The sequence below is a fragment of the Hemitrygon akajei genome, chromosome 23 (assembly GCF_048418815.1).
Source record: "Hemitrygon akajei chromosome 23, sHemAka1.3, whole genome shotgun sequence".
In the NCBI taxonomy this organism is placed as follows: domain Eukaryota; kingdom Metazoa; phylum Chordata; class Chondrichthyes; order Myliobatiformes; family Dasyatidae; genus Hemitrygon; species Hemitrygon akajei.
The window spans coordinates 20266445-20282603 of NC_133146.1; the positions used below are offsets into that span (position 1 = coordinate 20266445).

Consider the following 16159-nt stretch of genomic DNA (forward strand, 5'->3'; position numbering starts at 1 on the left):
CTTAATTAGTGTTTTGCGTCAGTCTTACTGTGGAAGAAAATAGCAGTGTGCCAGAAATTTGAGAATATCAGGTGACAGATGTGAGTGTAGTTGATATTATTAAGGAAAAGGTGCTGGGAAGTTGAGAGGTCTGATGGTAGATAAATCACTAGAACCAGATGGACTACACCCTAAGGTTTTGAAAGAAGTAGCTGAAGAAATTGTGGAGGCATTAATAATGATCTTTCAATAATCACTTGATTCTGGAATGGTTCCAGAGGACCAGAAATTGCAAATGCCACTCTTTAAGAAGGAAGGAAGACAGAAAAAATGAAATTGTAGGCATGTTAGCCTGGCTTCAATGGCTGTAAAGAATTTGTCCATTATTAAGGATGAAGTTTGTGAGTATTTGGAGGCACGTGATAAAGTAGGCCAAAGTCAGCCTGGTTTCCTTAAGGAGAAATCTTGCCTGACAGATCTTTTGGAATTATTTGAGGAAATAACAGGCAGGGTAAACAAAGGAGAGTCCATGGATGTTGTTTACTTGGATTTCTTGAAGGCCTTTGACAGGTTGCTGCACATGAGGCTTCTTAACAAAATGAGAGCCAACTGTATTACAGGAAAGAGGGTCTCAGCCCGAAACGCCAACTGTTTACTCTTTTCCTTTGATGTTGCTTGGTCTTCTGAGGTCCTTCAACGTCTTGTGTGTGTAGCCTGGATGAAAGATTGGCTGACTTTCAGGAGGCAAAGAGTAAGAACAAAGGCAGCCTTTTCTGGTTGGCTGCCCATGACTAGTGGTGTTCTACTGATTTCATTTTTCTGTAGGTATTTTTGTAATTTGTAGATTAATTTGTTATGTATTGATAATAAACTTTTTCATGATTCTAGCTGATTTATTATCCCTCTCAATCCCATTCTCCAGCCTTCTCCCCTAAATGTCTGACACACTTACTAATCAAGAGTTCATCAAGCTTGGCTTAAAATATACCCAAAGACTTCGTCTCCACAGTTGTCTATGGCAATAAATTCTACAGATTCACCACCCTCTGGCTAGAGAAATTCCTCCTCATATTTACTCTAAATGGATGTCTCTACATTTTGAGGCTGTGCTCCCTGGTCCGAGACTCCCCCAGTATAGCAAACATCATCTGCACATCCATTCTATTTAAGCTTTTCAATATTCGATAGGTTTCAATCAGATGCCCCCCAATTTTCTAAGCTCCAGTGTGTACATGCCCAGAGTCTTCAAATACTCGCCATACGTTAATCTTGACATTCCTGAAATCTTTCTTGTGAATCTCCTCTGCATCCCTCCGATGCCAATACATCTTATACAAGGGGTCGGAAATGATGTAGAGATCTAGATGTTGATAAGATAGATTTTACAGTCATACACTCATTGAACACGACAGCACAGAACCAGGCCCATCTGGCTGATGTAGTCCATGTCAAACTATTGTTCTGTCTTGTCCCATCAACCTTCACATGGACCATAGCCTCCATACCCTTCCCATTTATGTACCTGACCAAATTTCACTTAAATGTTGAAATTGAACCTACATCTACCACTTTCATTGGCAGCTCATTCCATACTCGCAACACTCTCTGAGTGAACAAGTATCCCCTCAAATTTCTTTTAAATATTTCACCGTTCACCCCTAACCCATGACCTCTAGTTCTAGTTTCACCCAACCTCGATGGAAAAAGCTAGCTTACATTTCCCTTATCCATCCTCCCTCATAATTTTGTATGCCTTAATCAAATCTCCCTTCATTCTCCTACATTCTAGGAAATAAAGTCTCAGCCTATTCAACCTTTCTCTGCAACTCAGGTCCTCAAGTCCCAGCAACATCCTTTTAAATTTTCTCTGCACCCTTTTAATCTTATTGATATCTTTCCTGTGGGTAGGTGACCAGAACTGCACACAGTACAGTTGGCCCTCCTTATCCATGAGGGATTGGATCTGGGACCCCTCACGGATACCAAAAAACGCAGATGCTCAAGTCTCTTATTTAACCTGTTTCAGTGCGGTGGACTTTAGGACCCAGCAGAACCCCAGACCTTGTTTAAACTGTCTCAGAGTGGTGGTCTTTAGGACCTGGCGGAGCTCTGAATCGGCAGAGTTTCTGTTCATGAAAATAATCATGATCATGACTGAAAATAAAGTGGAAATAATAAAGCAATCGGAAAGAGGTGAAACGCCATCAGTCAATGGAAAAGCATTAGGCTACAGTCAGTCAACGATGTGATACTGGATCTGCTATTAGGGAATGAGCAAGCAAGGTGTCAGAAGATTGTGTAGGGGAACACTAATGAGAGGTATAGATAAGGTAAATGCAAGTAAGCATTTTTCCACTGAGGTTGGGTGGGACTACAACCAGAGGTTAAGGGTGAAAGATGAAAAGTGCAGGGGAACATGAGGGGAAATTTCTTCTCTCAGAGGGTCATGGAAGTTTGGAATGAGCTACCAGCACAAGTTGTGCATGCAAGCTCAATTTCAATGTTTAAGAGTAGTTTAGATAGGTACACGGATGGTAGAGGTATGGGGGGGCTATGGTTCCGGTGCAAGTTGAGGCAGGACTAGGCATTCTAAATAATTTTGGCATGGTCTAGTTGGGCTGAAGAGATTGTTTCTGTGCTGTATGACTCTATGACTCAATCTGCCCAAAGCTCTCTTTATGACCCTATCTACCTCTTCCACCACACTCCTCAGTTCCCCATGCACACACTGGTTTGTCCTTCCAAAGTGCCACACCTCACGTATGTTTGCATTAAATTCCCCCTGCAGTATTTCAGGCAATTTTTCCAGTTGGTCCAGATTCCGCTGCAAGCTTTGATAGTGGTACTTACTGTCCACTGCACTCCCAATTTGCTGATCTAGTTTACTACTACATCATCGAGACCATTGTTATAGATGATGAACAACAATGGGCCCAGCACTAAACCGTATGACACAGCACTAGTCATGGGCCACTGGTCAGAGAGGCAATAATCTAGGTTTAGTAGTTTACATACTCCTCATGGAAGGTTCATCCAGAAGATTAAAACACATGGGTCTATGGTGATGTGGCTATTTTGATACAGAATTGTCTTGGCCATTAACGATAGAGGGTAATAGTCAATGGGTATTATTCTGGCTAGTCATGTTTTACACAGATCCATACTGGGATATCTGTTGTTTGTGAGATATATATATATATAAATGTAGATGGGTGGATTGGTGGGTTTGCAGATGATACCAATATTGGTAGTGTTGTTGATAGTGTAGAACACTGATAAAAGTCAGGATACAAGTCAATTGCAGATACAGTATGGGCAGAGAAATGGAAATTGGAGTTTAATTTGGATAAGTGTGAGGTATTGCATTTTGAGAAGTCAAATCCAGGTAAGGCTTTCACGGTGAACCTCAGGGTTCAAGGGAATATTATAGAACAGAGAGACTTTGAAGTAGAAGTACATGGATCATGAAAGTGAGTCATGGGAAGATAGGGTGGTGAAGAAGCGTTTTGGCATGATGACCTTCATAACATTGGGGCATTGAATAGAATGTTGGGAGCTCGTGGTTCAGTTGTCAGAGTGCTGATAAGACTCCACTTGGAGTTCTGTGTTCAGCTTTGGTTGCCTTGCAACAGGTAAGATGTTACTAAATTGGAAGGAGTGCAGAAAACATTTTAAAGGATTAGCTTTACTTGCTGCATTTGTATCAAAACTTTGAAATCTGCAATGAAATGTGTCAATTGCATCAATGTCCAACACAGTCCATGGATTGTGCTGGAGACTGCCACAAGTATTGCCATGCTTCTGGTGCCAATATAGCATACCCACAACTTACTAAACTGACCCCTTCTGTCTTTGGAATGTGGGAGGAAACTCAAATGGTCATTGGGAGAATATACAAACTCCTTGTTGGACAGCGGTGTGGATTGAACTGGCATTGACCAGTTAGTCTGACTCTATTCACTATCTAAAAAAGTGAATCATGGCTGATATATTATCTTCTCCCCATAACCTTTAATGCCCTCACTAATCAAGAATCTATCAACCTCTACAGTAAATGTACCCCATTGGCTGCCATAACCATCTGTGGTAATGAATTCCACAGACATAGCACCCTTCGGTTAAAGAAATCCCTCCTCATCTCTGATTCTAGATACTCCACTGCTGGAAAGATCCCCTTTCCATCCATCCTATCTAGACCTTCCAGTATTCGACAGGTTTCAATGAGATCCCCCCCCCTTCCACCTTCAATTCCAGCGAGTACAGGCCCAGATGCACCAAATGCTTCTCATTCATTAACCTTTCCATTCCCAGGATCATTCTCATGAACCTCCTCTGGACCCTTTTCATTGCTAGTACATCCTTTTTTAGATAAGGGGCCCAAAACTGCTCACAATACTTCAAATGTGGTCTGACCAATGCCTTATAAATTGTCAGTGGTGTTAGTTGTAATTTGTAAATGAAACAAAAATTGACAGCATTGTGAATTGTGAAGTGATTCCCTTTGGAAGGTTGAATTTGAAGTAAGAAGACAGGGTTAATGGCAGAACTCTTAACTGTGGAGAAACAATGATTTTAAGGTCCTTGTTCATAGGTCCCTCAAAGTTGCAGTACATAGGGTGGTTAAGAAGGTGTATGGTGTAATGGCCTTCATTACTCAGGAGACTGAGTTCAAGAACTGTGAGGTAATTTTGCAAAGTTCAAAGTATATTCATTATTAAAGTACCGTAGATTCCGGACTACAGAGCGCACCTGATTAAAAGCCGCTGGCTCTAATTTTAGAAATAAAATCAATTTTTTACTTGTAAAGGCCGCACCGGATTTTCGGCCGCACCGGATTTTCGGCCGCAGGTGTCCCACGTTGTAATATGAGATATTTACACAGAAAGATATTACACGTGAGGATTTTTTAACTTTTAATTAAATCCATATGGTAACAAAAACAAATACATATTGCAAATGCTTTTTTTCGAACCGTGCCCGTAACGCGGCTACTTTTAAGTATACGTTGCGTATACTTCTTTACTGAACAACATTCCAATATCTCCTAACGACTGGTAAAAAATATATATACTGCAGCCTACCAGGAAAAGTTATTGATCGCCTTTAACTTAAAAGCAGTGTTTTGGCTCCGCCGCTCCCCCCCTCCTTTCCGTTTATCGCAAACTGGTATCCCACAAGACGCGGCGAAACCGGGTGTGACGTCATAGCATCCCGCGATGTAGTACAGAAAACAAATATAGTTAAAACTCTTCTAACTTTAACTAGAAAATGAATTACTAAGCGAAAATATTATAAACTAAATAACTGCCATAAAGGCAGCACAATGCTTTTCTTCGAGTGTTTTCCATGTTGATGAGGGTGAGTACAAATGACTGATTTACAATAATTTAATTGTGAAAGTGCGCTTGATTTATCGTACAATTTCATTGGACCTCTGTGAACTACTCATCAATTTTATTGGTCTACTGTTACGAGGCAAAATGTTTACGAGGCGGCATGAAAAAAAATAATGCATTAGCCGCTCCGTATTAAAGGCCGCAAAGTTCAAAGCAGTTCAAAATGTGGGAAAAAAGTAGCGGCTTAAAATCCGGAATCTACGGTATGTCACCATTTTTTTCATTTTCTTGCGGGAATTAACAGTAACTGTAAAGAAACAATCGAATTGATCAAAAACTACACGCAAAAGCTGGACAAACATCCAATGTGCAAAGGAAAACACAATATTAATAATAAACTAGGTAACAAATTATATTGAGAGCATGAGTTGTAGAGTCTTTGAAAGTGAGTCCATAGGTTGTGGAATCAGCTCAGAGTTGGGGTGAGTGAAGTTATCCCCATTGGTCCAGGAGCCTGATGGTTAAAAAGTAATAATTATTCCTGAACCTGGTGGTGTGGACCTAAGGCTCCTGTACCTCCTGGATAACAGCAGCAAGAAGAGAACAGGGTCTGGATGGTAGATGTCCTTGATGATAGATGCTGCTTTCCTATGACAGTGCTCCTTGTAGAGGTGTGCAATAATGGGGAAGACTTTTATCTGTGATTGACTGGGCTGTGTCTACTAACTTTTGTAGACTTTTCCATTCAAGGACATTGGTGTTTCCATGCCAGGCCATGATGCAACTAGTTTTCCAGAATTTTAGATGGCATGCTGAATTTTCACCAATTTCTAAGAAAGTAGAAGTGCAGCCAGACCCTCTTTGTAATGACGTTTATGTGCTGGAGCTAGGACAGAACTTTTGAAATGATAACACCAAAGACATTAAAGTTACTGACCCCTTCTGCCTCTGATTCCCTAATGAAGTCTGGCTCATGGACATCTGGTTTCCTCCTGTAGTTAGCTCTTTGGTATTGCTGGTGTTGAGTGAGAGATTGTTGTTGTGCACCATTCATCCAGATTTTCAGTCTCTCTCGTATATGTAGATTCGTCGCTGCTTTTGATTTGACCAACAGTAGTGGTATTGCCAGCAAATCTAAATATGGCATTAGAGTTGTATTTAGACTTATGATCTCACAGTAAGGATATTAAGACCTAGGGCTTGGAGCTTATTGATTGGTTTTGAGAGGTTGATTTTGTTGATTGCTGAACTGTAGTCACTGAAGAGCATCTTGATGTATACATATTTACTATCCATATGTTCCAGAGTTGAGTGAAGAGCCATTGAAATGACATCATACACCTTTTGTGGTGTATGCATATTGGAGTGGATCTAAGTTACTCCTCAGGCAGGAGTTGATATGTTCCATTATACATCCACTTCATCTCAGTGGATGTACAATGCCTATAAAAAGTATTCACCACCCTTGGAAGCTTTCATGTTTTGTTGTTTTACAACATTGAATCACAGTGGATTTAATTTGATATTTTTGACACCGACCAACAGAAAAAAGACTCTTTTGTGTCAAAGTGAAAACTGATCTCTACAAAGTGATCTAAATTAATTACAAATATTAAACACAAAATAATTGATTGCATAAGTATTCACCCCCTTCAAGCCTAACAGCCAAAAAACTCAGTTGTGGTTTCATCAGACTGTAGAACCTTCTTTCAGCTAACTTCAGTCTCCCATATGCCTGTGGCAAACTCTAGCTGAGATTTCATGTGAGTTTTTTTCAATAATGTGTTTCCCTATACCACAGTCAAGTCAAGTCACTTTTATTGTCATTTCGACCATAACTGCTAGTACAGTACATAGTAAAAGTGAGACAATGTTTTTCAGGACCATGGTGTTACATGACACAGTACAAAAACTAGACTGAACTATGTAAAAAAAAAACACATAGAGAAAGCTACACTAGACTACAGACCTACACAGGACTACATAAAGTGCACAAAAACAGTGCAGGCATTACAATAAATAATAAACAGGACAATAGGGCAAGGTGTCAGTCCAGGCTTCGGGTATTGAGGAGTCTGATAGCTTGGGGAAAGAAACTGTTACATAGTCTGGCCGTGAGAACCTGAATGCTTCGGAGCCTTTTCCCAGACGGCAGGAGGGAGAAGAGATTGTATGAAGGGTGCATGGGGTCCTTCATAATACTGTTTCCTTTGTGGATGCAGCATATAGTGTAAATGTCCGTGATGGCGGGAAGGGTGACCCCGATGATCTTCTCAACTGACCTCACTATCCGCTGCAGGGTCTTGCGATCCGAGATGGTGCAATTTCCGAACCAGGCAGTGATGCAGCTGCTCAGGATGCTCTCAATACAACCCCTGTAGAATGTGATGAGGATGGGGGGGGGTGGGGGATGGATTTTCCTCAGCCTTCGCAGAAAGTAGAAATGCTGCTGGGCTTTCTTTGCTATGGAGCTGGTGTTGAGGGACCAGATGAGATTCTCCGTCAGGTGAACACCAAGAAATTTGGTGCTCTTTAAGATCTCTAGCGAGGAGCCGTCAATGTTCAGCGGGGAGTGGTTGCTGTGTGCCCCGTAAAGCTGCAAATAGTTCTCCCATCTCATCCACTGAAGCTTGTAACCTCTCCAGAGTTGTGATAGGTCTCTTGGTGGCCTCCCTCACTAGTGCCCTTCTTGCATGGTCACTCAGTTTTTGAGGATGGCCTGCTCTAGGCAGATTTACAGCTGTGCCATATTCTTTCCATTTCTTGATGATTGACTGTACTCCAGGGGACATTCAGTGACTTGGAAATTTTCTTGTATCCATCTCCCGATTTGTGCTTTTCAATTATCTTTTCATGGAGTTGCTTAGAGTGTTTTTTTGTCTTCATGGTGTAGTTTTTGCCAGGATACTAACTCATCATTATTATTATCATCATCATTAATTATTTATGGTTTTATATTGCTATATTTCTACACAATTCTTGGTTGGTGCGACTGTAGCGAAACCCAATTTCCCCCAGGATCAATAAAGTATGTCTGTCTGTCTATCAGCAGTTGGACATTCCAGGCGTATTTTTACTCCAGTCAATTGAAACACCTTGACTGCACACAGGTCTCCAAAAACAGATCCTCATTTAACTAACTATTGACTTCTAAAACCAATTGATTGCATCAGTGATGATCTTGGTGTGTCATATTAAAGGGGGTGGGGTTGAATACTTATGCAATCAATTATTTTGTGTTTAATATTTGTAATTAATTTAGATCACTTTGTAGAGATCAGTTTTCACTTTGACACAAAAGAGTCTTTTTTCTGTTGGTCGGTGTCAAAAATATCAAATTAAATCCACTATGATTTAATGTTGTAAAACAATAAAACATGAAAACTTCTGGGGGGGTGAATACTCTTTATAGGCACAGTATGTGCTACTGGATGATGGTGATTGAGACAGGTTGCCATGTTCTTCTTTGGCACCAGTGTGATTGAAGCCTGGTTGAAGCAGATGAGTATCTTGGACTGCCGAAGTGAGACATTAATGATAGCTTTATACACTTCAACTAGTTGATTATCACAGGTCTTCAGTACTCAGCTAGGTACAACATCTGGGCCAGATGACAACTCTATAAAACTCTCGCTAGACAGCACTTGGAGTATTGTGTTCGGTTCTGGCCTCCTCATTATAGGAACAAAGTGGAAGCATTAGAAAGAGTGCAGAGGATATTTACCAGGATGCTGTCACTGTTAGAGAGCATGTCTTAGATTAATAGAATGAGCAGGCTAGGGATTTTCTCTTTGGAGTAAAGGAGGATGAGGTGACTTGATAGAAGTGTACAAAATCATAAGAGGCATAGATAGAATAGACAGCCAAAGACTTTTCTCCAGGGCAAAAATGGCTAACACAAGGGCGCATAATTTTAATATGATTGAAGAGGGAGATATATAGGGGGATGTCACATGGAATGTGCTGCCAGTGGTGGTGGTAGAATCAGATACATTGTGGGCATTTAAGAGATGTGTAGATAGGCACATGGATGAAAGAAATTGGAGTGCTATATGGGAAGGAAGGATTAGATTGATCTTCAAGTAAGGAGTTGGCACAACATTGTGGGCCAAAGGGCCTGTATTGTGCTGCACTGGTCTGTGTTCTGTGTTCTAGTAATGAAGTTGTTAGAGGATAACAGGCATATATATCATTTGGAAATTTGAGCAGTTTGGGAGGTTAAATGTAAAAAGAAAGTATATAAAATAAAATCTTCTTGTGCTTCCAGCTGGATACAGGTATCTATTATAACTGCTGTTTCGATGACAAACTCAGCCATCTTCATCAGGAAAGTCTACAGTACAATGGAAGGACATTTAAGAACATAGATATATTACGGATGGTTCTTAAGATGCAAATCCATAGTTCCCTGAAAGAAGCACTGCAGGTGGAGAAGGTGGCAAAAAGGAGCATAAGGCATAAAAAAAATTGACTGGATAGCATGCTTCATAAAGATAGGTTAACCAAGTTATAATTTTTCTCTTTAGAGTGAAGAAGGATGAGAAGTGATTTGACATGTGCAGGGTGTTAAGAGGCATACTGTAGATTGAGTGGAAGCCAGATACTTTTTCCTAGGGTGGAAGTGGCTAATATGAGGGATTATAATTTTAAGGTGATTGGAGGAAAGTATGGGGGGGGGGGGGGTGATGATGGCAGAAGTAGGTTTTTTTATTACACAAAGAGTGGTGAAATGCACTTCCTGGATAGTGATAGAGGCAGATGTAGAGGGTGAAGGGTGAAAGAAAATGGAGAGCTACGTGGGAGGGAATGATTAGATTGATCTTGGAGTAGATTAAAAGATTGGCACAACAGGGCCTGCACTATGCTGTACCTTTCAATGTATAGGTTCTGTCCACTGCTCAAGGCATGCTATAAATCATCCCAATGGAGATAAGTAGAAAATAGAAGCAAAGGAGAGTTATTATTATACCTCTTTGTGGCATAGTAGGGGACAATACAGCCCATTGAGTGCATATTAGTTCTCAGAGCAATCTCACTAGCTTCTCAATTCCCTGTAACCTGTTCTCACAGACATTACATTAATGTCAGAAACGAGCCACGCTCCCGAATAATGGCTTCAAGACAAATTCAAGGAAACAAAGTTTATTAACAGTTCTGCAGAGCTGGGTGCCTTCAGAGAAGGGAACCCTGAACCTTACAGGGCAGCAGGTTTTATCCTTCTTCCTTACCCCTCCCCTCCCTGACTCGGGAGGTACATAGTCTTATCCCATTCCATATTTGGAGTTGTTTTTTTACACATTTCTGTAAAACAATAGTCCATATCTCAGGACTTCAATGATTCCACAAACAGTTAATCTTGTCAGGGCTTCTGCATTCATAATTAAATCACATTTGTTTACTGACTTTAACCCAGACATAATTAAATCACATTTGTTTTCTGACTTTAACCCCGACCTCTTTCAGAAACGCACATCTTAATTTACTTCGAATCTCACAATTAATATCAAGTTATACAGAATGGAAATGAGCCCTTTGGCCCAAGTAATTTGCTCAGATCATCTATAACTGATTTCCACTAATCCTGTACTAATCTCATTTTATTCCTCAACATGCCCTACCACCGATTCTAGCACTTCTCTACCCAATAGCGGACACCAGTTCACCTTCAAAATCATGACAAAACATCTTAACCTGAAATATTAATTACTTTCCTATCAAGATGGCTTGATCCTCCTGAGTATCTCCAGCATTCTCTATTTTCATTGCAGGAATCAGATGAACTTGCCAAAGAAAGTAGCAGGCTCAGGGATCTGGAACAGCATTGAATTTATCAACATGGACCTAGAGATTAATTAAGAGAACAAAAAGAAGAGTGTGAAAATAAACATACAAGAACGTAAAAGCTTCAATAGGAATGTAAAAAGAAAAAAGCTAATGAAGACATTTGTAGGCCTGAATGCTTAATTTATAGGAGAATTTACAATGGTGAATGAAAAAATGGCAGAGCTTTAAATATATAAAAACATACAATAACCTCCCAAAATATTAAGAAACTGTGAATTTAATAAAAGTGAGAAATTAAAGAAAATTAGAATTCATAACTATATAATGGCAGGGAAATTAATGGGACTGAAAACTATTAAATCCTAAAGAAATAAAACAGAACAGCCATGGATGAAAGAAAATGGAGGGTTATATGGGAAGGAAGGATTAGCACATTGGTTTCCACTTTCACTTGAAAGAGTTGAGGTTGAAGTGACACAAGGAAAGTTCTTTTACACACCAAGTAGTTAGGTCTAGAATGGCAGCGAGGCTGTGATGCAGTGAGGGGCTGGGGTGTAATTAGGTGCCATCATTTACAATTTGTATTTACTGACCAGGAACCAAAATGGAGAGCGTGTCCTGTGAGAAGACTTATGCCTCCAGCAAATCATTGTTAAATAGCAGAGCATTCATTCTGAATTTCAGGCACTGAATACAACTCTGTCTCTCTTGAATACCACATACTGGGAACATAGAACTCTTTTCTGCCGCAAATGAGCAGATAATGAGAGGTCAGTGTCATTACAATTCTTTAGCTTAGGGCCATGATATTCTGGAGCCAAGCAGTTTATAGCTCTGGCACAATGAATTCCATTCTCTTGGTCATTTGCAAATCTGTTTTCAAGAAATTGACAATTAACCAATTTGTTTAATCATTTATGGTTTGAATGGCTGCTCTGGATATTCTTTCTGAATGATAAAAATGTATTTTTATTTTTTCAAATCTTGTCACCAGAGAGAGCTGGTGGTACTATTTCTGTTCTACTGTCTCGCACTTTGAGACATTTCATCTCCAGTGATCTTCAGTGTCAGGAATGTAAAGCTGTATTACTATGGGAAAATCAAATAATGTCATAATGAAGGCAGATGATTTTGATGACTGACTGATTGTGTCTTGAAACTTACTATGTTTTAGTACTTTGTTGCTGAAGGAATTTGGGTTTTATGGAAAAGATACAAACCCCTTTAAACAGTAATGGTATATTCTTCAGGCAGATCACATGATTCTGCAACAACTGTTGGAGCACTTGAGCTATTTTTCTTCTTGCTGTTCTGGTTGTGCTGCAGTCAGGCTCCTTCCATCTCTGCGCCTGAATGATGAATAAGGATAGAAAATGTGAGGAGCTGCATGTACATGCTCAGGCCTCTCCTCCCTCAGACATACCACTAATCATGTCTCTGTGCTGCTGTTTGTTTTACAGAGATTGTGGAGGGATGAGGAAAAAATCAGGTAAGCATTTTTTCCTGATGTTTATAGACACGCCAGTGTTGTCTCGTGAAGTAGCTAATAATAGAAAAATGTCCAAAATGTCCATGCTGCTGAGCAGCTGACTCCACACATGAGGCAGTAGCAGCTGATGATTGCACTGATTGGCTCATTTACACTCTGCAATTGTTTGGATAATTTGATTAGAATCTGTTTGTACATCTCAACATCACTGAAATTCAATCTCAACAAATGTACCTTTAAAATTGCAGATGGAAGCTGGCAGTTTTGTCTATCCCAGGACATTGTCATTGTCATGCAATCACACTGAGTTTTTATGTTTTAACCACCTTATTCCTTCATATCCTACCAAAACTCAGGATGTGCTGATACACAATGTACTGTGAATGTATGGTTCTCTTGCTTGTCTTTTGTGTGAGTCAGTCTAGTTGAAAATAACATTTATTGACAGAATTTCAGAAAAAAGGGCAGCATTCAAGTAATGTGGATTCAAATTCAGTGACAGTGAATGCAAGAATACTCTCCCACTAATGTCTGCTCCGTCTTGGAAGATTAAGAATTTAGCAAAATAGTTCAGATGGTATTCATGCTGCCTTCAGTCAGCTATTCTCTCTCTTCACCCCACCCCCCCGTTGCTCCCTTTACGCCCTGCCGTCGTTCCCTCCCTGTCTCCCTGCCTCCCCCGATCCCTTTCTGTCTCCCTGCTTCCCCTCCCCTCAATCTCTCCTCATCATTCCCTCCCCTCCATTCAGTATTCATTTTCCTCCAGATTAAAAGGAAAACATTTCTTCATCCACAGTGTTGAAAATGTTTGGAATTTCCAGCCGAAGAGGACTCTAGAGGCTTTCTGCTGAGTATATTGAAGAGAGAGATCAATAGATTTTCAGGCATTGAGGATGAAGGGATATATGGGTAATTGCAGGAAAGTGAGACAGGTTAAGGATCAGCTATGATCTTAATGAATAGTTGTGCAGATTCAAGAGAATGACTAACATAATATTAATGCTGTGTAAGTTCAAGATGAAACACATTTTAAGGTGCAGAGAAATTCATCAAGGGAACTTTATCAGTGTTTCATGCCTCATCAGCTTCCGTGGATGGGTATAGATGAAGGGAGATGTATTAGAAGTAATTCTATGGATGATAGCAAAGTAGAACTGTTTCATTTTGTTTTCCTGAATTTCTAGTCTTAAGGCCTTTCCTTTTTTCTCACAAGTACAAAAAAGTCTCATCTCAACCCCATCTTTAGTACCCCAGACCTTGTGTATTATGCTTCATCCACTGTCATTTATGGCAAGGGGGTTTAGAACCTGTACAACAATTACAGAAATAATCTCTCTCATTGCGCAGTGTTGCAGAATACAGTACTCAATTACATAGCTTTAAGTTTGCATGCTATGTGACTGAATGTAATTAATAACTTACACGTTTATTATCTTAAGATCATGCTTGATCTGATTGCAATCTCAAATCTGTCATCAGTCCACCTGTGGTAAATTTTCACCATCTTGCTTGTGAAGATTCATCTACCTATGCATTTCTTAAAATATTTAAAGCTGCTTCTTCTGCCGTTGAGGAAGTTAGTTCCATTGACTCATGATTCTCTATTTGAAAAGATTTCTGACTTAAATGGGCATTGCTTTTTTAAAATAGTGAATCCTAATTCTGGATTCTCCCACAATACGCATCCGTTCACATTCACCCTATCAAGATACATCAAGTAGTTATGCTGCAGCATTTCAAGCAGAAATGTCTACAGTCCTTTCCTCCAACAGATGCTGCTCAATCCACTGAGTTCCTTCAGCAGATGATTATTCCAGATTCAGTATCTGCACTGTATTGTGTCTCCCTCAGAATGTTACTCATTTCAATCAAGTTACCGCTTCCTCTTCTCATCTCTAGTCAATACAAATCCAGCCTATCCAATCTTTCATCATCAGAATCAGGTTTATTATCATTGCCAATGATTTCAGGTAAGTTTGAATTGGTCCATGAAAGAGAAGAATAAGGGAAATTTAGATAGGTACATAAAAGCAGAGCTTGGAGACTTGTGGTCTAGGTGTGAGTATATGGGACTAGGCAGAGAAACGGGTTGACACGGACTTGATGTGTTGAAGGACCTGCTTCTGTGTTGCAGTGCTCCTAGATTCTGTGGCATATCCTATGAAATTTAGTAAGTCAGGCAGTATCTATTGGAGAGGAATAAACAATCGAAGTTTAAAGCCGAGGCCCTTCATCAGAAATAGTGAAAGGTTTTGACCCGACACATTGAATGTTCATTTCTCTCCATCGATGCTGCCTGACTTGCTGAGTTCCTCCAGCACTTTATGTGTGTTGCTCATGATTTCCAGCATCTGCAGAATCTTGTGTCATGATGGCAGAGAAGAAAAGACTATTCCTAAAATGTGTGTGTCTGTCTTCAGGCTCTTCCCTGATGATAGTAATGTGAAGAATGCCTGTCCTGGATGGTAAGGGTCATTAATAATGGATGCCACCTTCTTGAGGTGTTGCTTCTTGAAGATGCTCTTGATGGTGGAGAAAGTTATGCCTGTGATGGAACTGGCTGAGACTACAACCCTCTGCACTTCCTTGCAATCCTATGCAGTACAGGCTCCATACCAGTTGGTGATGCAACCAGTTAAGATGATCTCCACCATACATCTATAGGTTTTTGATTACCTACCAAATTTCCTCAGACTCCTAATGATGTAGAGCTGCATACATGCCTTCTTTGAGATTACATCACATAGAACTGATTTTGGAATTCAGAAAGGGTAAGGTGAGGGAAATAGAGGGATCAGAAGTAGAGAGAGTGAGCAATTTCAAGTTCTTGGGTGTCTATCTCTGAGGATCTAATCTGGATGTAACATATTCATGCAGTTATAAAGAAAGCAAGGCCGTGGCTAAATTTCATTAGGAGTTTGAGGAAAGAGTATTCTGACAGATTGCAGCACCGTCTCATATGAGGGGAGTGCTACTGCACAAGAATTGAATTGACTTTATTTCTTGTATCCTTAATGTACATGAGAAGTAAAAATCTTTACATTATATCTCCATCTGTATGTGCAATTTGCAATCTTAGTAATTTATAATAAATAGAACAGTCAATGTAATATAGAGTACACTCGAATCAGCGTGAGTTAATCAGTCTGGCCTGGTGGAGAAGCTGTCCCAGGGTCTGTTGGTCCTGGCTTTTATGCTGCGGTGCTGTTTCCCAGATAGTAGCAGCTGGAATAGATTGTGGTTGGGATGACTTGGGTCCCCAGTGATCCTTTGGGCCCTTTTTACACACCTGTCCTTGTAAACGTCCTGAATCATGGGAAGTTCACAACTACAGATGCTGTGCACACCACTCTCTGCAGAGTCCTACAATTAAGGGAGGCACAGTTCCCATACCAGGCAGTGATGCAGCCAGTCAGGATGCTCTGAATTGTGCCCCTGTATTAAGTTCTTAGGATTTGGGGGCCCATACCAAACTTCCTCAACCATCTGAGGTGAAAGAGGTGCTCTTGTGCCTTTTCACCACACAGATGGTGTGTACAGACCACGTGAGGTCCTCGGTGATGTGGATGTC

General features: G+C 40.3%; 1 protein-coding gene across 7 annotated transcripts in view; it reads left to right on the forward strand.

Moving 5' to 3' along the window:
• sh3pxd2aa (SH3 and PX domains 2Aa) overlaps nt 1–16159 on the forward strand; it is a 266480-nt gene that overhangs the window by 120981 nt on the left and 129340 nt on the right. For 5 of the 7 annotated variants that reach the window (XM_073027125.1, XM_073027126.1, XM_073027127.1 and 2 more), the window contains one exon: nt 12560–12588. The exons of 1 other annotated variant lie outside the window; for it this stretch is intronic. In XM_073027125.1, coding sequence (XP_072883226.1) covers nt 12560–12588 — 29 coding nt within the window. Of the gene's footprint in view, nt 1–12456; nt 12475–12559; nt 12589–16159 lie in introns of those variants that run through there. One more of the 7 variants, XM_073027130.1, reaches the window with a different exon arrangement.